General features: G+C 41.9%; 2 protein-coding genes across 3 annotated transcripts in view; both read left to right on the forward strand.

Moving 5' to 3' along the window:
• LOC308618578 (MOB kinase activator 3B) overlaps positions 1-2,927 on the forward strand; it is a 231,954-nt gene extending 229,027 nt beyond the window's left edge. For both annotated transcript variants that reach the window (XM_081236627.1, XM_081236628.1), the window contains exon 5: positions 2,863-2,927. The gene's annotated coding sequence lies outside the window, so the exon portion shown is untranslated. The remainder of the gene's footprint in view (positions 1-2,862) is intronic.
• On the forward strand, positions 79-27,947 carry LOC308619277 (uncharacterized protein; the record flags this gene model as incomplete). The annotated part of the gene is made up of 8 exons (XM_081237901.1): positions 79-139; positions 2,863-2,988; positions 5,698-5,823; positions 10,145-10,270; positions 13,203-13,328; positions 17,650-17,775; positions 23,318-23,443; positions 27,766-27,947. 8 exons carry the CDS (start codon positions 79-81, stop codon positions 27,945-27,947), a joined length of 999 nt encoding a protein of 332 aa, XP_081094027.1.
• Between the last annotated feature and the right edge of the window lie 21 nt (positions 27,948-27,968).

The raw sequence follows: 27,968 nt of genomic DNA on the forward strand, positions 1-27,968 counted from the left end.
ACATCAGATTGAATCACACACACAGCTTTTGGAAGTTCATCCCCAGCATTGTGATCTCCATTCGGCAGTGACATCATAATGCCCCTGCTAGTTATAGGACCTGCTGGGCACGAAACTCTGAGACCCAGTAAATCACTGGGTAAACACGTCATTTTCGCAATGAGTTTTATATTGTTTATTGTTTTATGTGGGTTTTTTCACCCAGCGATTAGTGGTACAGATCCCACCGATGAAGGTGAGCATTTAAAACTTTCATCAAAATAGCAGATAAGAGGTGCGCGGAGGTGGGTCGGTGTGTTGTGGAGTCGTGGTGCTGGCTGCCGCTGTTGAGGCGGCCGGGAATGGGCGTTGGGGAGCGGGCGGAGCTCGCCCTGCCTCTGCCTACCCGGCTCCGCAGTCGGCGCGGCCGCGCCCGCCGCCTTAAACTGCCCTGAGCGCCTGCGCAGGCCGAGGGAGAAGTCGGAGCCTGCACCTGGAGGGAGCCTGCCGCGCTGGCCCCGAGGAGGGGGCGTGGCCATGGCGACAGCCTCTCCCGCTGCTGACGGGGGGCGGGGGCGGCCCTGGGAAGGAGGGCTGGTCTCCTGGCCCCCTGCTCCTCCCCTTACACTCCCCTGGACTTGGATGGGCCCGAGTTGGGGGCAACACCCCGGGCTGGGTGCTGCGGCGAGGCCCCCCCAGATTGGGCCCTGGTAATGCATGCGGGGTGAGGGTCGCGGCGCGCAGTTTGTGCAGCCTGGGGTGCTGGCCCATGTGCTCACCCTGGATGCATGGTCTACTGAGGAACGTTTAGGCGGAGAAGGAGAGGGGCAGGGCTTTGAAAGACAGGCTGGGTGAGGTGACTAAGCATGCTGACTTCCTACCTGGGATTACTTAGGAGGAGGAAGAGAGCTTTGACCAAAGAGGATAGAAGACTAGCAAGGAGATGGTAGAGAGAACATTCCCTTTACCCTCTCCCCAACACACACACACAGACACACAAGCTTAGCAGTTTACTTCTCTTTGTAAATCTGTAGCGGTGGTCGTAGTTATGGTGGAAGGATTGAATAAGGGGCCTAACTTGGCTAGCGTTCTGTCTGCTTTTCCTGCAAATGCTCCAGCAACAGGTGTTTTCTTAAAAAGGCATGAACTTGGATTGGGGCTTGATTGCGAGTTCTTGCAAAATATAACTGCTCCTTGTTGACTTGGAAGATGCTGAACGTGGCTTCTCATTGGGGGCTTGGATTCTGTCCTTAGGGCTGGATTGTGTAAACTGATAGTACCCATCATTCCCTCTGCTATAGGTCTCTGGCCACTTCTCTGGTATTAGTTCTTGTCAGACATTTTATCAGTCTCCCAGGCGAAGGGCAAAAACCCAGGAATCCCACTGGCTAAAGACCGTACACTATTGAACAATAGTAGGTTGTGATTGGCTGAATGGTTTTTGATTGTAGAGTTTCTACCAGAAATTGGCTTCATCCAATTCTGCTTTCTTCTGACTTTATCATACACAGCATGCCTTGTTTTGGTGGGTTCATGCCTGGAGCTTAAGTATATTATACCTGAATCCCCTAGCATTTGAAAGGCAATTTATAAACAGGGACTTGGAGTGTGACTCCACTAATGTGTGTGTCTGTGGTCTTGGTTAGAAAGCCAATTGGCTGCCTTTCGTGGCGGGAGTTGGGGGAGGTAGCTGCCGGGAGTGATTGATAAAGTTTCCTTTATGGATTCTGTGGTGCTTCACTGGAGCTCAGAGCACTTTGGCAACTTAAGCACTCCAAATTAAAAGCTCATGAACAATTCCTGCCCAAATATCCTGTAAATAATCGGCTAGCTAGGTCACAGAGCTTGGCTGAGAGCTCTCCTTGCAACTTGAAATTTCCAAATAAAAGTGTTTTTATTCCCTTTAAAAAAATACAGCATATAAGAAACATGATCCACTATCCTAGAAAATTGGTCCGTAGTAATTTTTTAAAACATTTTATTGAATTATAGTTGATTTACAATGCGGTGTTAATTTCTGCTGTACAGCAAAGTGACTCAGTTGTACACAATATATTCTTTTTGATATTCTTTTCCATCATGTTTTATCATAGGATCTTAAATATAGTTCCCTGTGCTATACAGTTAGGACCTTGTTGTTTATCCATCCTATATACACTAGTTTGCATCTGCTAATCCCAAACTCCCAGTCCTTCCCTCTCCACCCCCTTGCCAACCACAGTCTGTTTTCTATGTCTGTGAGTCTGTTTCTGTTTCGTAGATAGGTTCATTTGTGGCGTATTTTAGATTGCACATGTAAGTGATATCATCTGGTACTTGTCTTTCTGTGTCTGACTTACTTCACTTAGTAGGATAATCTCTAGGTCCATCCATGTTGCTGCAAATGACATTATTTCATGCTTTTTATGGCTGAGTAATATTCTATTGTATATATAGACCACGTCTTCTTTATCCATTCATATGTCAGTGGACATTTCGGTTGTTTCCATGTCTTGGCTGTTGTAAATAGTGGTGCTGTGAACATAGGGATGCATTCATTTTTTGAATTGTAGTTTTGTCTTGGTTTATGCCCAGGAGTGGGATTGCTGGATCATATGGCAACTCTATTTTTAGTTTTTACAGGAACCTCCATACTTTTCTCCATAGCAGTTTCACCAATTTTACATTCTCACCAACAGTGTAGGAGGGTTCCCTTTTCTCCACACCCTCTCCAACAATCCGTGGCAATTTCCTATAGGGTGATATAAAGTTTATTGTTGGAAATATGGTATAACTTAGATTTTAAATCTCTGCCTCAAATCCTTGTGGAAAAAATGCAGTTAGAGAAAGAAAATAGTCAGAGAAATCAACGTATTTCTGATCTCTGTTCATACTTTTTTTCAGGGCCCGAGAGGACGCCCTTACCTCGGCAACCTGTGACTGAACAACCACATAAAGTGGAAGAAGAAAATAAGGAGTATACTCCTGCTAATCCGAAAATTGGCAATTATTATAAACATAGAAAACAATGTAAGCTTTTCACGTTAATAGCAATACATATACAAAAGCTGATTAGACGGGTTTGATTTAGTTTTGATTAGACTGGTTTGACTTGTTTTAACTCTAAAACTCCTATTACCATTTTATTTCCTATTTAAATTTTAACTTACTTTGTAGACGTTTCAGCGTATGAGATGAAATCCTTGTTTCCTACAACTCTTTCCATGAGGTGTTATGAAGTTTAATAAGATTCTCTTGGTAATTGTCTATAATTAACATAGGGTTTATCATTAGTAGTATGGTTATTTATTCACATTAGTAACAATTGACCTAATTTTATGGTGAGTTAACCAGACTTTATTTGGAGGTGTGTGTCAGCTTTGTAGGGCTTCTTGAAACAAAGTACCACAAACTGGGGCTCAAAGCGAAAGAAATTTATTCTCTCAGTTGTCACAGAAACGAGAAATGCAAAATCAAAGTTTTGGCCATGCCAGCCTCTCTCCAAAGCCTCTAGGAGACTATCTTCCCTTGCATCTTCCAGCATCTGGTAGCCTCAGGAGTTCCTTGGCTTATAGCAGCAGAACTCCAACCGCTGCATCTGTCTTCACAAGTTCTTTCTGTGTTTCCATGCCCAAATTTCCCTCTTCTCAATAAGGACACCGTTTTGGATTAGGAGCCCACCTACTCGCATGTGACTTTGTCTTAACTAATTAAATGTTCAATGACTTAACTTCCAAATTAGGTCACATTCTGAGGTACTGAAGGTTAAGACGTCAACATAGCTTTTTGGGGCAAACAAAATTCAACCCGTAACAAGATGACTTTGAGATGTTTGGAAGGTCCACTGAACTTCAGTTTATTCACCATTCATCGTATTGGCTTTCTTTCCATGTCCTTACAAGGTCCACCATTCTAAAATGTGAAAAATTCATAAGATACTCTTGTTAAAAATTAAATATAGGGTTTCCCTGGTGGCGCAGTGGTTGAGAGTCCGCCTGGCGATGCAGGGGACGTGGGTCCGTGCCCCGGTCCGGGAAGATAACACGTGCCGCGGAGCGGCTGGGCCAGTAAGCCATGGCCACTGAGCCTGGGCATCCGCAGCCTGTGCTCTGCAACGGGAGACGCCACAGCAGTGAGAGGCCCGCGTACCGCAAAAAAATAAAAAGAAAAAAATTACACTTAAGATAGCCCATGAACCAGAATTTGCAGGGCATTTGGATTGAATTTTGGTGTCCGATTAGTTTTTTAGGAGATACTTTGTGGTTATCCAAAAGAACATACGGTATTGTAAATGCTTTGAAAACCAAAAAGGTCTGTTCTCATCTTTCTATCAGGAATATTAATTGTTCTTTAAAATCCAGGAACCAAAAATTTACATTACCCATGAAAACATCGTTCTTAATTTTCAAAGAAAATCTGATAGTGGTTTATTAAAAAATTTAAAAAAGAACTCCTAAGAACTATTGTAGGACCAAAGATAAAGACATCAGACTGAGTCACAAAGCTTTTGGAAATTCATCCCCAGCATTGTGATCTCCATTGGGCAGTGCCATCCTAATGTCCCTGCTACTTACAGGACCTGCTGGGCAAAGAAAGGAAACTCTGAGACACAGTAGATCACTGGGTAAATCATGTCATTTTTCCAGTGATTTTTATATTGTTTATTTTTTTATGTGGGGTTTTTCACCCAGAGATTAGTGGTATGGATCCCACCGATGAAGGTGAGCATTTAAAACTTTCATCAAAATAGCAGACAAGAAACATGATCCATTATCCTATACAATTGGTCCGTAGCCATTTTTTAAAACATTTTATTGAAGTGTAGTTGATTTACAATGTGGTGTTAATTTCTGCTGTACAGCAAAGTGACTCAGTTGTACACATATATATTCTTTTTGGAAAGAATGGAAAATCCTTTTCCATTAAAATTCTTTTCCATTATGGTTTATCATAGGATCTTAAATATAGTTCCCTGTGCTATACAGTAGGACCTTGTTGTTTATCCGTCCTATGTACACTAGTTTGCATCTGCTAATCCCAAACTCCCAATCCTTCCCTCTCCACCCCCTTGGCAACCACAGTCTGTTTTCTATGTCTGTGAGTCTGTTTCTGTTTCGTAGATAGGTTCATTTGTGGCGTATTTTAGATTGCACATGTAAGTAATATCATCTGGTACTTGTCTTTCTCTGTCTGACTTACTTCACTTAGTAGGATAATCTCTAGGTCCATCCATGTTGCTGCAAATGACATTATTTCATGCTTTTTATGGCTGAGTAATATTCTATTGTATATATAGACCACGTCTTCTTTATCCATTCATATGTCAGTGGACATTTCGGTTGTTTCCATGTCTTGGCTGTTGTAAATAGTGGTGCTGTGAACATAGGGATGCATTCATTTTTTGAATTGTAGTTTTGTCTTGGTTTATGCCCAGGAGTGGGATTGCTGGATCATATGGCAACTCTATTTTTAGTTTTTACAGGAACCTCCATACTTTTCTCCATAGCAGTTTCACCAATTTTACATTCTCACCAACAGTGTAGGAGGGTTCCCTTTTCTCCACACCCTCTCCAACAATCCGTGGCATTTTCCTATAGGATGATATAAAGTTTATTGTTGGAAATATGGTATAACTTAGATTTTAAATCTCTGCCTCAAATCCTTGTGAAAAAAATGCAGTTAGAGAAAGAAAATAGAGAAATCAACATATTTCTGATCTCTGTTCATACTTTTTTTCAGGGCCCGAGAGGACGCCCTTACCTTGGCAACCTGTGACTGAACAACCACATAAAGTGGAAGAAGAAAATAAGGAGTATACTCCTGCTAATCCGAAAATTGGCAATTATTATAAACATAGAAAACAATGTAAGCTTTTCACGTTAATAGCAATACATATACAAAAGCTGATTAGACGGGTTTGATTTAGTTTTGATTAGACTGGTTTGACTTGTTTTAACTCTAAAACTCCTATTACCATTTTATTTCCTATTTAAATTTTAACTTACTTTGTAGACGTTTCAGCGTATGAGATGAAATCCTTGTTTCCTACAACTCTTTCCATGAGGTGTTATGAAGTTTAATAAGATTCTCTTGGTAATTGTCTATAATTAACATAGGGTTTATCATTAGTAGTATGGTTATTTATTCACATTAGTAACAATTGACCTAATTTTATGGTGAGTTAACCAGACTTTATTTGGAGGTGTGTGTCAGCTTTGTAGGGCTTCTTGAAACAAAGTACCACAAACTGGGGCTCAAAGCGAAAGAAATTTATTCTCTCAGTTGTCACAGAAACCAGAAATGCAAAATCAAAGTTTTGGCCATGCAGGCTCTCTCCAAAGCCTCTAGGAGACTATCTTCCCTTGCATCTTCCAGCATCTGGTAGCCTCAGGAGTTCCTTGGCTTATAGCAGCAGAACTCCAACCGCTGCATCTGTCTTCACAAGTTCTTTCTGTGTTTCCATATCCAAATTTCCCTCTTCTCAATAAGGACACCGTTTTGGATTAGGAGCCCACCTACTCGCATGTGACTTTGTCTTAACTAATTAAATGTTCAATGACTTAACTTCCAAATTAGGTCACATTCTGAGGTACTGAAGGTTAAGACGTCAACATAGCTTTTTGGGGCAAACAAAATTCAACCCGTAACAAGGTGACTTTGAGATGTTTGGAAGGTGCACTGAACTTCAGTTTATTCACCATTCATCGTATTGGCTTTCTTTCCATGTCCTTACAAGGTCCACCATTCTAAAATGTGAAAAATTCATAAGATACTCTTGTTAAGAATTAAATATAGGGTTTCCCTGGTGGCACAGTGGTTGAGAGTCCGCCTGCCAATGCAGGGGATGCGGGTTCGTGCCCCTGCCAGGAAGATCACCCGTGCCGCGGAGCGGCTGGGCCCGTGAGCCATGGCCGCTGAGCCTGCGCGTCTGGAGCCTGTGCTCCGCAACGGGAGAGGCCCTAGCAGTGAGAGGCTCTCGTAGTGCAAAAATAAATAAATAAATAAAATAAAGAATTACAGTTAAGATAGCCCATGAACCAGAATTTGCAGGATATTTGGGCTGAATTTTGGTGTCTGATTAGTTTTTCAGAAGATACCTTGTGGTTATCCAAAAGAACATACGGTATTGTAAATGCTTTGAAAACCAAAATGGTCTGTTCTCATCTTTCTATCAGCAATATTAATTGTTGTTTAAAATCCAAAAACCAGAACTTTACCTTACCTCAGGAAAACATAACTCTTAGTTTTCAAAGAAAATGTGTTAGTGGTTTATTAAAAAAAACCAAAAACAACGTAAAAACTATTGTAGCACCAAAGGTAAAGACATCAGATTGAATCACACACAAAGCTTTTGGAAGTTCATCCCCAGCATTGTGATCTCCATTCGGCAGTGACATCATAATGCCCCTGCTAGTTATAGGACCTGCTGGGCACGAAACTCTGAGACCCAGTAAATCACTGGGTAAATCACGTCATTTTCGCAATGAGTTTTATATTGTTTATTGTTTTATGTGGGTTTTTTCACCCAGCGATTAGTGGTACAGATCCCACCGATGAAGGTGAGCATTAAAAACTTTCATCAAAATAGCAGATAAGAGGTGCGCGGAGGTGGGTCGGTGTGTTGTGGACTCGTGGTGCTGGCTGCCGCTGTTGAGGCGGCCGGGAACGGGCGTTGGGGAGCGGGCGGAGCTCGCCCTGCCTCTGCCTACCCGGCTCCGCAGTCGGCGCGGCCGCGCCCGGCGCCTTAAACTGCCCTGAGCGCCTGCGCAGGCCGAGGGAGAAGTCGGGGCCTGCACCTCGAGGGAGCCTGCCGCGCTGGCCCTGAGGAGGGGGCGTGGCCATGGCGACAGCCTCTCCCGCTGCTGACGGGGGGCGGGGGCGGCCCTGGGAAGGAGGGCTGGTCTCCTGGCCCCCTGCTCCTCCCCTTACACTCCCCTGGACTTGGATGGGCCCGAGTTGGGGGCAACACCCCGGGCTGGGTGCTGCGGCGAGGCCCCCCCAGATTGGGCCCTGGTAATGCATGCGGGGTGAGGGTCGCGGCGCGCAGTTTGTGCAGCCTGGGGTGCTGGCCCATGTGCTCACCCTGGATGCATGGTCTACTGAGGAACGTTTAGGCGGAGAAGGAGAGGGGCAGGGCTTTGAAAGACAGGCTGGGTGAGGTGACTAAGCATGCTGACTTCCTACCTGGGATTACTTAGGAGGAGGAAGAGAGCTTTGACCAAAGAGGATAGAAGACTAGCAAGGAGATGGTAGAGAGAACATTCCCTTTACCCTCTCCCCAACACACACACACAGACACACAAGCTTAGCAGTTTACTTCTCTTTGTAAATCTGTAGCGGTGGTCGTAGTTATGGTGGAAGGATTGAATAAGGGGCCTAACTTGGCTAGCGTTCTGTCTGCTTTTCCTGCAAATGCTCCAGCAACAGGTGTTTTCTTAAAAAGGCATGAACTTGGATTGGGGCTTGATTGCGAGTTCTTGCAAAATATAACTGCTCCTTGTTGACTTGGAAGATGCTGAACGTGGCTTCTCATTGGGGGCTTGGATTCTGTCCTTAGGGCTGGATTGTGTAAACTGATAGTACCCATCATTCCCTCTGCTATAGGTCTCTGGCCACTTCTCTGGTATTAGTTCTTGTCAGACATTTTATCAGTCTCCCAGGCGAAGGGCAAAAACCCAGGAATCCCACTGGCTAAAGACCGTACACTATTGAACAATAGTAGGTTGTGATTGGCTGAATGGTTTTTGATTGTAGAGTTTCTACCAGAAATTGGCTTCATCCAATTCTGCTTTCTTCTGACTTTATCATACACAGCATGCCTTGTTTTGGTGGGTTCATGCCTGGAGCTTAAGTATATTATACCTGAATCCCCTAGCATTTGAAAGGCAATTTATAAACAGGGACTTGGAGTGTGACTCCACTAATGTGTGTGTCTGTGGTCTTGGTTAGAAAGCCAATTGGCTGCCTTTCGTGGCGGGAGTTGGGGGAGGTAGCTGCCGGGAGTGATTGATAAAGTTTCCTTTATGGATTCTGTGGTGCTTCACTGGAGCTCAGAGCACTTTGGCAACTTAAGCACTCCAAATTAAAAGCTCATGAACAATTCCTGCCCAAATATCCTGTAAATAATCGGCTAGCTAGGTCACAGAGCTTGGCTGAGAGCTCTCCTTGCAACTTGAAATTTCCAAATAAAAGTGTTTTTATTCCCTTTAAAAAAATACAGCATATAAGAAACATGATCCACTATCCTAGAAAATTGGTCCGTAGTAATTTTTTAAAACATTTTATTGAATTATAGTTGATTTACAATGCGGTGTTAATTTCTGCTGTACAGCAAAGTGACTCAGTTGTACACAATATATTCTTTTTGATATTCTTTTCCATCATGTTTTATCATAGGATCTTAAATATAGTTCCCTGTGCTATACAGTTAGGACCTTGTTGTTTATCCATCCTATATACACTAGTTTGCATCTGCTAATCCCAAACTCCCAGTCCTTCCCTCTCCACCCCCTTGCCAACCACAGTCTGTTTTCTATGTCTGTGAGTCTGTTTCTGTTTCGTAGATAGGTTCATTTGTGGCGTATTTTAGATTGCACATGTAAGTGATATCATCTGGTACTTGTCTTTCTGTGTCTGACTTACTTCACTTAGTAGGATAATCTCTAGGTCCATCCATGTTGCTGCAAATGACATTATTTCATGCTTTTTATGGCTGAGTAATATTCTATTGTATATATAGACCACGTCTTCTTTATCCATTCATATGTCAGTGGACATTTCGGTTGTTTCCATGTCTTGGCTGTTGTAAATAGTGGTGCTGTGAACATAGGGATGCATTCATTTTTTGAATTGTAGTTTTGTCTTGGTTTATGCCCAGGAGTGGGATTGCTGGATCATATGGCAACTCTATTTTTAGTTTTTACAGGAACCTCCATACTTTTCTCCATAGCAGTTTCACCAATTTTACATTCTCACCAACAGTGTAGGAGGGTTCCCTTTTCTCCACACCCTCTCCAACAATCCGTGGCAATTTCCTATAGGGTGATATAAAGTTTATTGTTGGAAATATGGTATAACTTAGATTTTAAATCTCTGCCTCAAATCCTTGTGGAAAAAATGCAGTTAGAGAAAGAAAATAGTCAGAGAAATCAACGTATTTCTGATCTCTGTTCATACTTTTTTTCAGGGCCCGAGAGGACGCCCTTACCTCGGCAACCTGTGACTGAACAACCACATAAAGTGGAAGAAGAAAATAAGGAGTATACTCCTGCTAATCCGAAAATTGGCAATTATTATAAACATAGAAAACAATGTAAGCTTTTCACGTTAATAGCAATACATATACAAAAGCTGATTAGACGGGTTTGATTTAGTTTTGATTAGACTGGTTTGACTTGTTTTAACTCTAAAACTCCTATTACCATTTTATTTCCTATTTAAATTTTAACTTACTTTGTAGACGTTTCAGCGTATGAGATGAAATCCTTGTTTCCTACAACTCTTTCCATGAGGTGTTATGAAGTTTAATAAGATTCTCTTGGTAATTGTCTATAATTAACATAGGGTTTATCATTAGTAGTATGGTTATTTATTCACATTAGTAACAATTGACCTAATTTTATGGTGAGTTAACCAGACTTTATTTGGAGGTGTGTGTCAGCTTTGTAGGGCTTCTTGAAACAAAGTACCACAAACTGGGGCTCAAAGCGAAAGAAATTTATTCTCTCAGTTGTCACAGAAACGAGAAATGCAAAATCAAAGTTTTGGCCATGCCAGCCTCTCTCCAAAGCCTCTAGGAGACTATCTTCCCTTGCATCTTCCAGCATCTGGTAGCCTCAGGAGTTCCTTGGCTTATAGCAGCAGAACTCCAACCGCTGCATCTGTCTTCACAAGTTCTTTCTGTGTTTCCATGCCCAAATTTCCCTCTTCTCAATAAGGACACCGTTTTGGATTAGGAGCCCACCTACTCGCATGTGACTTTGTCTTAACTAATTAAATGTTCAATGACTTAACTTCCAAATTAGGTCACATTCTGAGGTACTGAAGGTTAAGACGTCAACATAGCTTTTTGGGGCAAACAAAATTCAACCCGTAACAAGATGACTTTGAGATGTTTGGAAGGTCCACTGAACTTCAGTTTATTCACCATTCATCGTATTGGCTTTCTTTCCATGTCCTTACAAGGTCCACCATTCTAAAATGTGAAAAATTCATAAGATACTCTTGTTAAAAATTAAATATAGGGTTTCCCTGGTGGCGCAGTGGTTGAGAGTCCGCCTGGCGATGCAGGGGACGTGGGTCCGTGCCCCGGTCCGGGAAGATAACACGTGCCGCGGAGCGGCTGGGCCAGTAAGCCATGGCCGCTGAGCCTGGGCATCCGCAGCCTGTGCTCTGCAACGGGAGACGCCACAGCAGTGAGAGGCCCGCGTACCGCAAAAAAATAAAAAGAAAAAAATTACACTTAAGATAGCCCATGAACCAGAATTTGCAGGGCATTTGGATTGAATTTTGGTGTCCGATTAGTTTTTTAGGAGATACTTTGTGGTTATCCAAAAGAACATACGGTATTGTAAATGCTTTGAAAACCAAAAAGGTCTGTTCTCATCTTTCTATCAGGAATATTAATTGTTCTTTAAAATCCAGGAACCAAAAATTTACATTACCCATGAAAACATCGTTCTTAATTTTCAAAGAAAATCTGATAGTGGTTTATTAAAAAATTTAAAAAAGAACTCCTAAGAACTATTGTAGGACCAAAGATAAAGACATCAGACTGAGTCACAAAGCTTTTGGAAATTCATCCCCAGCATTGTGATCTCCATTGGGCAGTGCCATCCTAATGTCCCTGCTACTTACAGGACCTGCTGGGCAAAGAAAGGAAACTCTGAGACACAGTAGATCACTGGGTAAATCATGTCATTTTTCCAGTGATTTTTATATTGTTTATTTTTTTATGTGGGGTTTTTCACCCAGAGATTAGTGGTATGGATCCCACCGATGAAGGTGAGCATTTAAAACTTTCATCAAAATAGCAGACAAGAAACATGATCCATTATCCTATACAATTGGTCCGTAGCCATTTTTTAAAACATTTTATTGAAGTGTAGTTGATTTACAATGTGGTGTTAATTTCTGCTGTACAGCAAAGTGACTCAGTTGTACACATATATATTCTTTTTGGAAAGAATGGAAAATCCTTTTCCATTAAAATTCTTTTCCATTATGGTTTATCATAGGATCTTAAATATAGTTCCCTGTGCTATACAGTAGGACCTTGTTGTTTATCCGTCCTATGTACACTAGTTTGCATCTGCTAATCCCAAACTCCCAATCCTTCCCTCTCCACCCCCTTGGCAACCACAGTCTGTTTTCTATGTCTGTGAGTCTGTTTCTGTTTCGTAGATAGGTTCATTTGTGGCGTATTTTAGATTGCACATGTAAGTAATATCATCTGGTACTTGTCTTTCTCTGTCTGACTTACTTCACTTAGTAGGATAATCTCTAGGTCCATCCATGTTGCTGCAAATGACATTATTTCATGCTTTTTATGGCTGAGTAATATTCTATTGTATATATAGACCACGTCTTCTTTATCCATTCATATGTCAGTGGACATTTCGGTTGTTTCCATGTCTTGGCTGTTGTAAATAGTGGTGCTGTGAACATAGGGATGCATTCATTTTTTTTTTTTTTTTTTTTTTTTGCGGTAGGCGGGCCTCTCACTGTTGTGGCCTCTCCCCTTGCAGAGCACAGGCTCCGGATGCGCAGGCTCAGTAGCCATGGCTCACGGGCCTAGCCGCTCTGCGGCATGTGGGATCTTCCCAGACCGGGGCACGAACCCGTGTCCCCTGCATCGGCAGGCGGACTCTCAACCACTGCGCCACCAGGGAAGCCCCATTCATTTTTTGAATTGTAGTTTTGTCTTGGTTTATGCCCAGGAGTGGGATTGCTGGATCATATGGCAACTCTATTTTTAGTTTTTACAGGAACCTCCATACTTTTCTCCATAGCAGTTTCACCAATTTTACATTCTCACCAACAGTGTAGGAGGGTTCCCTTTTCTCCACACCCTCTCCAACAATCCGTGGCATTTTCCTATAGGATGATATAAAGTTTATTGTTGGAAATATGGTATAACTTAGATTTTAAATCTCTGCCTCAAATCCTTGTGAAAAAAATGCAGTTAGAGAAAGAAAATAGAGAAATCAACATATTTCTGATCTCTGTTCATACTTTTTTTTCAGGGCCCGAGAGGACGCCCTTACCTTGGCAACCTGTGACTGAACAACCACATAAAGTGGAAGAAGAAAATAAGGAGTATACTCCTGCTAATCCGAAAATTGGCAATTATTATAAACATAGAAAACAATGTAAGCTTTTCACGTTAATAGCAATACATATACAAAAGCTGATTAGACGGGTTTGATTTAGTTTTGATTAGACTGGTTTGACTTGTTTTAACTCTAAAACTCCTATTACCATTTTATTTCCTATTTAAATTTTAACTTACTTTGTAGACGTTTCAGCGTATGAGATGAAATCCTTGTTTCCTACAACTCTTTCCATGAGGTGTTATGAAGTTTAATAAGATTCTCTTGGTAATTGTCTATAATTAACATAGGGTTTATCATTAGTAGTATGGTTATTTATTCACATTAGTAACAATTGACCTAATTTTATGGTGAGTTAACCAGACTTTATTTGGAGGTGTGTGTCAGCTTTGTAGGGCTTCTTGAAACAAAGTACCACAAACTGGGGCTCAAAGCGAAAGAAATTTATTCTCTCAGTTGTCACAGAAACCAGAAATGCAAAATCAAAGTTTTGGCCATGCAGGCTCTCTCCAAAGCCTCTAGGAGACTATCTTCCCTTGCATCTTCCAGCATCTGGTAGCCTCAGGAGTTCCTTGGCTTATAGCAGCAGAACTCCAACCGCTGCATCTGTCTTCACAAGTTCTTTCTGTGTTTCCATATCCAAATTTCCCTCTTCTCAATAAGGACACCGTTTTGGATTAGGAGCCCACCTACTCGCATGTGACTTTGTCTTAACTAATTAAATGTTCAATGACTTAACTTCCAAATTAGGTCACATTCTGAGGTACTGAAGGTTAAGACGTCAACATAGCTTTTTGGGGCAAACAAAATTCAACCCGTAACAAGGTGACTTTGAGATGTTTGGAAGGTGCACTGAACTTCAGTTTATTCACCATTCATCGTATTGGCTTTCTTTCCATGTCCTTACAAGGTCCACCATTCTAAAATGTGAAAAATTCATAAGATACTCTTGTTAAGAATTAAATATAGGGTTTCCCTGGTGGCACAGTGGTTGAGAGTCCGCCTGCCAATGCAGGGGATGCGGGTTCGTGCCCCTGCCAGGAAGATCACCCGTGCCGCGGAGCGGCTGGGCCCGTGAGCCATGGCCGCTGAGCCTGCGCGTCTGGAGCCTGTGCTCCGCAACGGGAGAGGCCCTAGCAGTGAGAGGCTCTCGTAGTGCAAAAATAAATAAATAAATAAAATAAAGAATTACAGTTAAGATAGCCCATGAACCAGAATTTGCAGGATATTTGGGCTGAATTTTGGTGTCTGATTAGTTTTTCAGAAGATACCTTGTGGTTATCCAAAAGAACATACGGTATTGTAAATGCTTTGAAAACCAAAATGGTCTGTTCTCATCTTTCTATCAGCAATATTAATTGTTGTTTAAAATCCAAAAACCAGAACTTTACCTTACCTCAGGAAAACATAACTCTTAGTTTTCAAAGAAAATGTGTTAGTGGTTTATTAAAAAAAACCAAAAACAACGTAAAAACTATTGTAGCACCAAAGGTAAAGACATCAGATTGAATCACACACAAAGCTTTTGGAAGTTCATCCCCAGCATTGTGATCTCCATTCGGCAGTGACATCATAATGCCCCTGCTAGTTATAGGACCTGCTGGGCACGAAACTCTGAGACCCAGTAAATCACTGGGTAAATCACGTCATTTTCGCAATGAGTTTTATATTGTTTATTGTTTTATGTGGGTTTTTTCACCCAGCGATTAGTGGTACAGATCCCACCGATGAAGGTGAGCATTAAAAACTTTCATCAAAATAGCAGATAAGAGGTGCGCGGAGGTGGGTCGGTGTGTTGTGGACTCGTGGTGCTGGCTGCCGCTGTTGAGGCGGCCGGGAACGGGCGTTGGGGAGCGGGCGGAGCTCGCCCTGCCTCTGCCTACCCGGCTCCGCAGTCGGCGCGGCCGCGCCCGGCGCCTTAAACTGCCCTGAGCGCCTGCGCAGGCCGAGGGAGAAGTCGGGGCCTGCACCTCGAGGGAGCCTGCCGCGCTGGCCCTGAGGAGGGGGCGTGGCCATGGCGACAGCCTCTCCCGCTGCTGACGGGGGGCGGGGGCGGCCCTGGGAAGGAGGGCTGGTCTCCTGGCCCCCTGCTCCTCCCCTTACACTCCCCTGGACTTGGATGGGCCCGAGTTGGGGGCAACACCCCGGGCTGGGTGCTGCGGCGAGGCCCCCCCAGATTGGGCCCTGGTAATGCATGCGGGGTGAGGGTCGCGGCGCGCAGTTTGTGCAGCCTGGGGTGCTGGCCCATGTGCTCACCCTGGATGCATGGTCTACTGAGGAACGTTTAGGCGGAGAAGGAGAGGGGCAGGGCTTTGAAAGACAGGCTGGGTGAGGTGACTAAGCATGCTGACTTCCTACCTGGGATTACTTAGGAGGAGGAAGAGAGCTTTGACCAAAGAGGATAGAAGACTAGCAAGGAGATGGTAGAGAGAACATTCCCTTTACCCTCTCCCCAACACACACACACAGACACACAAGCTTAGCAGTTTACTTCTCTTTGTAAATCTGTAGCGGTGGTCGTAGTTATGGTGGAAGGATTGAATAAGGGGCCTAACTTGGCTAGCGTTCTGTCTGCTTTTCCTGCAAATGCTCCAGCAACAGGTGTTTTCTTAAAAAGGCATGAACTTGGATTGGGGCTTGATTGCGAGTTCTTGCAAAATATAACTGCTCCTTGTTGACTTGGAAGATGCTGAACGTGGCTTCTCATTGGGGGCTTGGATTCTGTCCTTAGGGCTGGATTGTGTAAACTGATAGTACCCATCATTCCCTCTGCTATAGGTCTCTGGCCACTTCTCTGGTATTAGTTCTTGTCAGACATTTTATCAGTCTCCCAGGCGAAGGGCAAAAACCCAGGAATCCCACTGGCTAAAGACCGTACACTATTGAACAATAGTAGGTTGTGATTGGCTGAATGGTTTTTGATTGTAGAGTTTCTACCAGAAATTGGCTTCATCCAATTCTGCTTTCTTCTGACTTTATCATACACAGCATGCCTTGTTTTGGTGGGTTCATGCCTGGAGCTTAAGTATATTATACCTGAATCCCCTAGCATTTGAAAGGCAATTTATAAACAGGGACTTGGAGTGTGACTCCACTAATGTGTGTGTCTGTGGTCTTGGTTAGAAAGCCAATTGGCTGCCTTTCGTGGCGGGAGTTGGGGGAGGTAGCTGCCGGGAGTGATTGATAAAGTTTCCTTTATGGATTCTGTGGTGCTTCACTGGAGCTCAGAGCACTTTGGCAACTTAAGCACTCCAAATTAAAAGCTCATGAACAATTCCTGCCCAAATATCCTGTAAATAATCGGCTAGCTAGGTCACAGAGCTTGGCTGAGAGCTCTCCTTGCAACTTGAAATTTCCAAATAAAAGTGTTTTTATTCCCTTTAAAAAAATACAGCATATAAGAAACATGATCCACTATCCTAGAAAATTGGTCCGTAGTAATTTTTTAAAACATTTTATTGAATTATAGTTGATTTACAATGCGGTGTTAATTTCTGCTGTACAGCAAAGTGACTCAGTTGTACACAATATATTCTTTTTGATATTCTTTTCCATCATGTTTTATCATAGGATCTTAAATATAGTTCCCTGTGCTATACAGTTAGGACCTTGTTGTTTATCCATCCTATATACACTAGTTTGCATCTGCTAATCCCAAACTCCCAGTCCTTCCCTCTCCACCCCCTTGCCAACCACAGTCTGTTTTCTATGTCTGTGAGTCTGTTTCTGTTTCGTAGATAGGTTCATTTGTGGCGTATTTTAGATTGCACATGTAAGTGATATCATCTGGTACTTGTCTTTCTGTGTCTGACTTACTTCACTTAGTAGGATAATCTCTAGGTCCATCCATGTTGCTGCAAATGACATTATTTCATGCTTTTTATGGCTGAGTAATATTCTATTGTATATATAGACCACGTCTTCTTTATCCATTCATATATCAGTGGACATTTCGGTTGTTTCCATGTCTTGGCTGTTGTAAATAGTGGTGCTGTGAACATAGGGATGCATTCATTTTTTGAATTGTAGTTTTGTCTTGGTTTATGCCCAGGAGTGGGATTGCTGGATCATATGGCAACTCTATTTTTAGTTTTTACAGGAACCTCCATACTTTTCTCCATAGCAGTTTCACCAATTTTACATTCTCACCAACAGTGTAGGAGGGTTCCCTTTTCTCCACACCCTCTCCAACAATCCGTGGCAATTTCCTATAGGGTGATATAAAGTTTATTGTTGGAAATATGGTATAACTTAGATTTTAAATCTCTGCCTCAAATCCTTGTGGAAAAAATGCAGTTAGAGAAAGAAAATAGTCAGAGAAATCAACGTATTTCTGATCTCTGTTCATACTTTTTTTCAGGGCCCGAGAGGACGCCCTTACCTCGGCAACCTGTGACTGAACAACCACATAAAGTGGAAGAAGAAAATAAGGAGTATACTCCTGCTAATCCGAAAATTGGCAATTATTATAAACATAGAAAACAATGTAAGCTTTTCACGTTAATAGCAATACATATACAAAAGCTGATTAGACGGGTTTGATTTAGTTTTGATTAGACTGGTTTGACTTGTTTTAACTCTAAAAGTCCTATTATCATTTTATTTCCTATTTAAATTTTAACTTACTTTGTAGACGTTTCAGCGTATGAGATGAAATCCTTGTTTCCTACAACTCTTTCCATGAGGTGTTAATGAAGTTTAATAAGATTCTCTTGGTAATTGTCTATAATTAACATAGGGTTTATCATTAGTAGTATGGTTATTTATTCACATTAGTAACAATTGACCTAATTTTATGGTGAGTTAACCAGACTTTATTTGGAGGTGTGTGTCAGCTTTGTAGGGCTTCTTGAAACAAAGTACCACAAACTGGGGCTCAAAGCGAAAGAAATTTATTCTCTCAGTTGTCACAGAAACCAGAAATGCAAAATCAAAGTTTTGGCCATGCCAGCCTCTCTCCAAAGCCTCTAGGAGACTATCTTCCCTTGCATCTTCCAGCATCTGGTAGCCCCAGGAGTTCCTTGGCTTATAGCAGCAGAACTCCAACCGCTGCATCTGTCTTCACAAGTTCTTTCTGTGTTTCCATATCCAAATTTCCCTCTTCTCAATAAGGACACCGTTTTGGATTAGGAGCCCACCTACTCGCATGTGACTTTGTCTTAACTAATTAAATGTTCAATGACTTAACTTCCAAATTAGGTCACATTCTGAGGTACTGAAGGTTAAGACGTCAACATAGCTTTTTGGGGCAAACAAAATTCAACCCGTAACAAGGTGACTTTGAGATGTTTGGAAGGTGCACTGAACTTCAGTTTATTCACCATTCATCATACTGGCTTTCTTTCCATGTCCTTACAAGGTCCACCATTCTAAAATGTGAAAAATTCATAAGATACTCTTGTTAAGAATTAAATATAGGGTTTCCCTGGTGGCGCAGTGGTTGAGAGTCCGCCTGGCGATGCAGGGGACGTGGGTCCGTGCCCCGGTCCGGGAAGATAACACGTGCCGCGGAGCGGCTGGGCCAGTAAGCCATGGCCGCTGAGCCTGCGCATCCGCAGCCTGTGCTCCGCAACGGGAGACGCCACAGCAGTGAGAGGCCCGCGTACCGCAAAAAAATAAAAAGAAAAAAATTACACTTAAGATAGCCCATGAACCAGAATTTGCAGGGCATTTGGATTGAATTTTGGTGTCCGATTAGTTTTTTAGGAGATACTTTGTGGTTATCCAAAAGAACATACGGTATTGTAAATGCTTTGAAAACCAAAAAGGTCTGTTCTCATCTTTCTATCAGGAATATTAATTGTTCTTTAAAATCCAGGAACCAAAAATTTACATTACCCATGAAAACATCGTTCTTAATTTTCAAAGAAAATCTGATAGTGGTTTATTAAAAAATTTAAAAAAGAACTCCTAAGAACTATTGTAGGACCAAAGATAAAGACATCAGACTGAGTCACAAAGCTTTTGGAAATTCATCCCCAGCATTGTGATCTCCATTGGGCAGTGCCATCCTAATGTCCCTGCTACTTACAGGACCTGCTGGGCAAAGAAAGGAAACTCTGAGACACAGTAGATCACTGGGTAAATCATGTCATTTTTCCAGTGATTTTTATATTGTTTATTTTTTTATGTGGGGTTTTTCACCCAGAGATTAGTGGTACGGATCCCACCGATGAAGGTGAGCATTTAAAACTTTCATCAAAATAGCAGACAAGAAACATGATCCATTATCCTATACAATTGGTCCGTAGCCATTTTTTAAAACATTTTATTGAAGTGTAGTTGATTTACAATGTGGTGTTAATTTCTGCTGTACAGCAAAGTGACTCAGTTGTACACATATATATTCTTTTTGGAAAGAATGGAAAATCCTTTTCCATTAAAATTCTTTTCCATTATGGTTTATCATAGGATCTTAAATATAGTTCCCTGTGCTATACAGTAGGACCTTGTTGTTTATCCATCCTATGTACACTAGTTTGCATCTGCTAATCCCAAACTCCCAATCCTTCCCTCTCCACACCCTTGCCAACCACAGTGTGTTCTCTATGTCTGTGAGTCTGTTTCTGTTTCGTAGATAGGTTCATTTGTGGCGTATTTTAGATTGCACATATAAGTGATATCATCTGGTACTTGTCTTTCTCTGTCTGACTTACTTCACTTAGTAGGATAATCTCTAGGTCCATCCATGTTGCTGCAAATGACATTATTTCATGCTTTTTATGGCTGAGTAATATTCTATTGTATATATACACCACGTCTTCTTTATCCATTCATATATCAGTGGACATTTCGGTTGTTTCCATGTCTTGGCTGTTGTAAATAGTGGTGCTGTGAACATAGGGATGCATTCATTTTTTGAATTGTAGTTTTGTCTTGGTTTATGCCCAGGAGTGGGATTGCTGGATCATATGGCAACTCTATTTTTAGTTTTTACAGGAACCTCCATACTTTTCTCCATAGCAGTTTCACCAATTTTACATTCTCACCAACAGTGTAGGAGGGTTCCCTTTTCTCCACACCCTCTCCAACAATCCGTGGCAATTTCCTATAGGATGATATAAAGTTTATTGTTGGAAATATGGTATAACTTAGATTTTAAATCTCTGACTGAAATCCTTTGTGAAAAAATGCAGTTAGTAAAAGAAAATAATCAAAGAAATGAACATATTTCTGATCTCTGGTCATACTTTTTTTCAGGGCCTGAGATGACGCCCTTACCTGAGCAGCCTATGGCTGAACCACCACATGAAGTGGAAGAAGAAAATAAGGAGTATACTCCTGCTCATGAGAACACTGGCAATTTTTATACAGATAAGGAAAAATGTAAGCTTTTCAAGTTAATAGCAATACATATACAACAGCTGATTAGACTGGTTTGATTTAGTTTTGATTAGACTGGTTTGATTTATTTTAAATCTAAAACTCCTATTATCATTTTATTTCCTACTTAAATTTACCTTACTTTGTAGACGTTTTAACGTATGAGATGAAATCCATATTTCCTACATTTTCCATGCAGTGTTATGAAGTTTAATAAGATTCTCTTGGTAATTACTAACATAGGGTTTATCATTAGTAGTATGGTTATTTATTCACATTAGTAACCATTGTCCTTATTTTATGGTGAGTTAAGCAAAATTTATTTGGAGGTGTGTGTCAGCTTTGTAGTGCCTCTTGAAACAAAGTACCACAGACTGGGGCTCAAAGCGAAAGAAATTTATTCTCTCAGTTGTCACAGAAACCAGAAATGCAAAATCAAAGTTTTGGCCATGCCAGCCTCTCTCCAAAGCCTCTAGGAGACTATCTTCCCTTGCATCTTCCAGCATCTGGTAGCCTCAGGAGTTCCTTGGCTTATAGCAGCAGAACTCCAACCGCTGCATCTGTCTTCACAAGTTTTTTCTGTGTTTCCATATCCAAATTTCCCTCATCTCAATAAGGACACCGTTTTGGATTAGGAGCCCACCTACTCGCACGTGACTTTGTCTTAACTAATTAAATGTTCAATGACTTAACTTCCAAATTAGGTCACATTCTGAGGTACTGAAGGTTAAGACGTCAACATAGCTTTTTGGGGCAAACGAAATTCAACCCGTAACAAGATGACTTTGAGATGTTTGGAAGGTCCACTGAACTTCAATTTATTCACCATTCATCGTATTGGCTTTCTTTCCATGTCCTTACAAGGTCCACCATTCTAAAATGTGAAAAATTCATAAGATACTCTTGTTAAAAATTAAATATAGGGTTTCCCTGGTGGCGCAGTGGTTGAGAGTCCGCCTGGCGATGCAGGGGACGTGGGTCCGTGCCCCGGTCCGGGAAGATAACACGTGCCGCGGAGCGGCTGGGCCAGTAAGCCATGGCCGCTGAGCCTGCGCATCCGCAGCCTGTGCTCCGCAACGGGAGACGCCACAGCAGTGAGAGGCCCGCGTACCGCAAAAAAATAAAAAGAAAAGAATTACACTTAAGATAGCCCATGAACCAGAATTTGCAGGGCATTTGGATTGAATTTTGGTGTCCGATTAGTTTTTTAGGAGATACTTTGTGGTTATCCAAAAGAACATACGGTATTGTAAATGCTTTGAAAACCAAAAAGGTCTGTTCTCATCTTTCTATCAGGAATATTAATTGTTCTTTAAAATCCAGGAACCAAAAATTTACATTACCCATGAAAACATCGTTCTTAATTTTCAAAGAAAATCTGATAGTGGTTTATTAAAAAATTTAAAAAAGAACTCCTAAGAACTATTGTAGGACCAAAGATAAAGACATCAGACTGAGTCACAAAGCTTTTGGAAATTCATCCCCAGCATTGTGATCTCCATTGGGCAGTGCCATCCTAATGTCCCTGCTACTTACAGGACCTGCTGGGCAAAGAAAGGAAACTCTGAGACACAGTAGATCACTGGGTAAATCATGTCATTTTTCCAGTGATTTTTATATTGTTTATTTTTTTATGTGGGGTTTTTCACCCAGAGATTAGTGGTACGGATCCCACCGATGAAGGTGAGCATTTAAAACTTTCATCAAAATAGCAGACAAGAAACATGATCCATTATCCTATACAATTGGTCCGTAGCCATTTTTTAAAACATTTTATTGAAGTGTAGTTGATTTACAATGTGGTGTTAATTTCTGCTGTACAGCAAAGTGACTCAGTTGTACACATATATATTCTTTTTGGAAAGAATGGAAAATCCTTTTCCATTAAAATTCTTTTCCATTATGGTTTATCATAGGATCTTAAATATAGTTCCCTGTGCTATACAGTAGGACCTTGTTGTTTATCCATCCTATGTACACTAGTTTGCATCTGCTAATCCCAAACTCCCAATCCTTCCCTCTCCACACCCTTGCCAACCACAGTGTGTTCTCTATGTCTGTGAGTCTGTTTCTGTTTCGTAGATAGGTTCATTTGTGGCGTATTTTAGATTGCACATATAAGTGATATCATCTGGTACTTGTCTTTCTCTGTCTGACTTACTTCACTTAGTAGGATAATCTCTAGGTCCATCCATGTTGCTGCAAATGACATTATTTCATGCTTTTTATGGCTGAGTAATATTCTATTGTATATATACACCACGTCTTCTTTATCCATTCATATATCAGTGGACATTTCGGTTGTTTCCATGTCTTGGCTGTTGTAAATAGTGGTGCTGTGAACATAGGGATGCATTCATTTTTTGAATTGTAGTTTTGTCTTGGTTTATGCCCAGGAGTGGGATTGCTGGATCATATGGCAACTCTATTTTTAGTTTTTACAGGAACCTCCATACTTTTCTCCATAGCAGTTTCACCAATTTTACATTCTCACCAACAGTGTAGGAGGGTTCCCTTTTCTCCACACCCTCTCCAACAATCCGTGGCAATTTCCTATAGGATGATATAAAGTTTATTGTTGGAAATATGGTATAACTTAGATTTTAAATCTCTGCCTCAAATCCTTGTGAAAAAAATGCAGTTAGAGAAAGAAAATAGTCAGAGAAATCAACGTATTTCTGATCTCTGTTCATACTTTTTTTCAGGGCCCGAGAGGACGCCCTTACCTCGGCAACCTGTGACTGAACAACCACATAAAGTGGAAGAAGAAAATAAGGAGTATACTCCTGCTAATCCGAAAATTGGCAATTATTATAAACATAGAAAACAATGTAAGCTTTTCACGTTAATAGCAATACATATACAAAAGCTGATTAGACGGGTTTGATTTAGTTTTGATTAGACTGGTTTGACTTGTTTTAACTCTAAAACTCCTATTACCATTTTATTTCCTATTTAAATTTTAACTTACTTTGTAGACGTTTCAGCGTATGAGATGAAATCCTTGTTTCCTACAACTCTTTCCATGAGGTGTTATGAAGTTTAATAAGATTCTCTTGGTAATTGTCTATAATTAACATAGGGTTTATCATTAGTAGTATGGTTATTTATTCACATTAGTAACAATTGACCTAATTTTATGGTGAGTTAACCAGACTTTATTTGGAGGTGTGTGTCAGCTTTGTAGGGCTTCTTGAAACAAAGTACCACAAACTGGGGCTCAAAGCGAAAGAAATTTATTCTCTCAGTTGTCACAGAAACGAGAAATGCAAAATCAAAGTTTTGGCCATGCCAGCCTCTCTCCAAAGCCTCTAGGAGACTATCTTCCCTTGCATCTTCCAGCATCTGGTAGCCTCAGGAGTTCCTTGGCTTATAGCAGCAGAACTCCAACCGCTGCATCTGTCTTCACAAGTTCTTTCTGTGTTTCCATGTCCAAATTTCCCTCTTCTCAATAAGGACACCGTTTTGGATTAGGAGCCCACCTACTCGCACGTGACTTTGTCTTAACTAATTAAATGTTCAATGACTTAACTTCCAAATTAGGTCACATTCTGAGGTACTGAAGGTTAAGACGTCAACATAGCTTTTTGGGGCAAACAAAATTCAACCCATAACAAGATGACTTTGAGATGTTTGGAAGGTGCACTGAACTTCAGTTTATTCACCATTCATCGTATTGGCTTTCTTTCCATGTCCTTACAAGGTCCACCATTCTAAAATGTGAAAAATTCATAAGATACTCTTGTTAAAAATTAAATATAGGGTTTCCCTGGTGGCACAGTGGTTGAGAGTCCGCCTGCCAATGCAGGGGATGCGGGTTCGTGCCCCTGCCAGGAAGATCACCCGTGCCGCGGAGCGGCTGGGCCCGTGAGCCATGGCCGCTGAGCCTGCGCGTCTGGAGCCTGTGCTCCGCAACGGGAGAGGCCCTAGCAGTGAGAGGCTCTCGTAGTGCAAAAATAAATAAATAAATAAAATAAAGAATTACAGTTAAGATAGCCCATGAACCAGAATTTGCAGGATATTTGGGCTGAATTTTGGTGTCTGATTAGTTTTTCAGAAGATACCTTGTGGTTATCCAAAAGAACATACGGTATTGTAAATGCTTTGAAAACCAAAATGGTCTGTTCTCATCTTTCTATCAGCAATATTAATTGTTGTTTAAAATCCAAAAACCAAAACTTTACCTTACCTCAGGAAAACATAACTCTTAGTTTTCAAAGAAAATGTGTTAGTGGTTTATTAAAAAAAACCAAAAACAACGTAAAAACTATTGTAGCACCAAAGGTAAAGACATCAGATTGAATCACACACAAAGCTTTTGGAAGTTCATCCCCAGCATTGTGATCTCCATTCGGCAGTGACATCATAATGCCCCTGCTAGTTATAGGACCTGCTGGGCACGAAACTCTGAGACCCAGTAAATCACTGGGTAAATCACGTCATTTTCGCAATGAGTTTTATATTGTTTATTGTTTTATGTGGGTTTTTTCACCCAGCGATTAGTGGTACAGATCCCACCGATGAAGGTGAGCATTAAAAACTTTCATCAAAATAGCAGATAAGAGGTGCGCGGAGGTGGGTCGGTGTGTTGTGGACTCGTGGTGCTGGCTGCCGCTGTTGAGGCGGCCGGGAACGGGCGTTGGGGAGCGGGCGGAGCTCGCCCTGCCTCTGCCTACCCGGCTCCGCAGTCGGCGCGGCCGCGCCCGCCGCCTTAAACTGCCCTGAGCGCCTGCGCAGGCCGAGGGAGAAGTCGGGGCCTGCACCTCGAGGGAGCCTGCCGCGCTGGCCCTGAGGAGGGGGCGTGGCCATGGCGACAGCCTCTCCCGCTGCTGACGGGGGGCGGGGGTGGCCCTGGGAAGGAGGGCTGGTCTCCTGGCCCCCTGCTCCTCCCCTTACACTCCCCTGGACTTGGATGGGCCCGAGTTGGGGGCAACACCCCGGGCTGGGTGCTGCGGCGAGGCCCCCCCAGATTGGGCCCTGGTAATGCATGCGGGGTGAGGGTCGCGGCGCGCAGTTTGTGCAGCCTGGGGTGCTGGCCCATGTGCTCACCCTGGATGCATGGTCTACTGAGGAACGTTTAGGCGGAGAAGGAGAGGGGCAGGGCTTTGAAAGACAGGCTGGGTGAGGTGACTAAGCATGCTGACTTCCTACCTGGGATTACTTAGGAGGAGGAAGAGAGCTTTGACCAAAGAGGATAGAAGACTAGCAAGGAGATGGTAGAGAGAACATTCCCTTTACCCTCTCCCCAACACACACACACAGACACACAAGCTTAGCAGTTTACTTCTCTTTGTAAATCTGTAGCGGTGGTCGTAGTTATGGTGGAAGGATTGAATAAGGGGCCTAACTTGGCTAGCGTTCTGTCTGCTTTTCCTGCAAATGCTCCAGCAACAGGTGTTTTCTTAAAAAGGCATGAACTTGGATTGGGGCTTGATTGCGAGTTCTTGCAAAATATAACTGCTCCTTGTTGACTTGGAAGATGCTGAACGTGGCTTCTCATTGGGGGCTTGGATTCTGTCCTTAGGGCTGGATTGTGTAAACTGATAGTACCCATCATTCCCTCTGCTATAGGTCTCTGGCCACTTCTCTGGTATTAGTTCTTGTCAGACATTTTATCAGTCTCCCAGGCGAAGGGCAAAAACCCAGGAATCCCACTGGCTAAAGACCGTACACTATTGAACAATAGTAGGTTGTGATTGGCTGAATGGTTTTTGATTGTAGAGTTTCTACCAGAAATTGGCTTCATCCAATTCTGCTTTCTTCTGACTTTATCATACACAGCATGCCTTGTTTTGGTGGGTTCATGCCTGGAGCTTAAGTATATTATACCTGAATCCCCTAGCATTTGAAAGGCAATTTATAAACAGGGACTTGGAGTGTGACTCCACTAATGTGTGTGTCTGTGGTCTTGGTTAGAAAGCCAATTGGCTGCCTTTCGTGGCGGGAGTTGGGGGAGGTAGCTGCCGGGAGTGATTGATAAAGTTTCCTTTATGGATTCTGTGGTGCTTCACTGGAGCTCAGAGCACTTTGGCAACTTAAGCACTCCAAATTAAAAGCTCATGAACAATTCCTGCCCAAATATCCTGTAAATAATCGGCTAGCTAGGTCACAGAGCTTGGCTGAGAGCTCTCCTTGCAACTTGAAATTTCCAAATAAAAGTGTTTTTATTCCCTTTAAAAAAATACAGCATATAAGAAACATGATCCACTATCCTAGAAAATTGGTCCGTAGTAATTTTTTAAAACATTTTATTGAATTATAGTTGATTTACAATGCGGTGTTAATTTCTGCTGTACAGCAAAGTGACTCAGTTGTACACAATATATTCTTTTTGATATTCTTTTCCATCATGTTTTATCATAGGATCTTAAATATAGTTCCCTGTGCTATACAGTTAGGACCTTGTTGTTTATCCATCCTATATACACTAGTTTGCATCTGCTAATCCCAAACTCCCAGTCCTTCCCTCTCCACCCCCTTGCCAACCACAGTCTGTTTTCTATGTCTGTGAGTCTGTTTCTGTTTCGTAGATAGGTTCATTTGTGGCGTATTTTAGATTGCACATGTAAGTGATATCATCTGGTACTTGTCTTTCTGTGTCTGACTTACTTCACTTAGTAGGATAATCTCTAGGTCCATCCATGTTGCTGCAAATGACATTATTTCATGCTTTTTATGGCTGAGTAATATTCTATTGTATATATAGACCACGTCTTCTTTATCCATTCATATGTCAGTGGACATTTCGGTTGTTTCCATGTCTTGGCTGTTGTAAATAGTGGTGCTGTGAACATAGGGATGCATTCATTTTTTGAATTGTAGTTTTGTCTTGGTTTATGCCCAGGAGTGGGATTGCTGGATCATATGGCAACTCTATTTTTAGTTTTTACAGGAACCTCCATACTTTTCTCCATAGCAGTTTCACCAATTTTACATTCTCACCAACAGTGTAGGAGGGTTCCCTTTTCTCCACACCCTCTCCAACAATCCGTGGCAATTTCCTATAGGGTGATATAAAGTTTATTGTTGGAAATATGGTATAACTTAGATTTTAAATCTCTGCCTCAAATCCTTGTGGAAAAAATGCAGTTAGAGAAAGAAAATAGTCAGAGAAATCAACGTATTTCTGATCTCTGTTCATACTTTTTTTCAGGGCCCGAGAGGACGCCCTTACCTCGGCAACCTGTGACTGAACAACCACATAAAGTGGAAGAAGAAAATAAGGAGTATACTCCTGCTAATCCGAAAATTGGCAATTATTATAAACATAGAAAACAATGTAAGCTTTTCACGTTAATAGCAATACATATACAAAAGCTGATTAGACGGGTTTGATTTAGTTTTGATTAGACTGGT

This window comes from Mesoplodon bidens (assembly GCF_964165515.1).
Source record: "Mesoplodon bidens genome assembly, chromosome: 6".
In the NCBI taxonomy this organism is placed as follows: Eukaryota; Metazoa; Chordata; class Mammalia; order Artiodactyla; family Ziphiidae; genus Mesoplodon; species Mesoplodon bidens.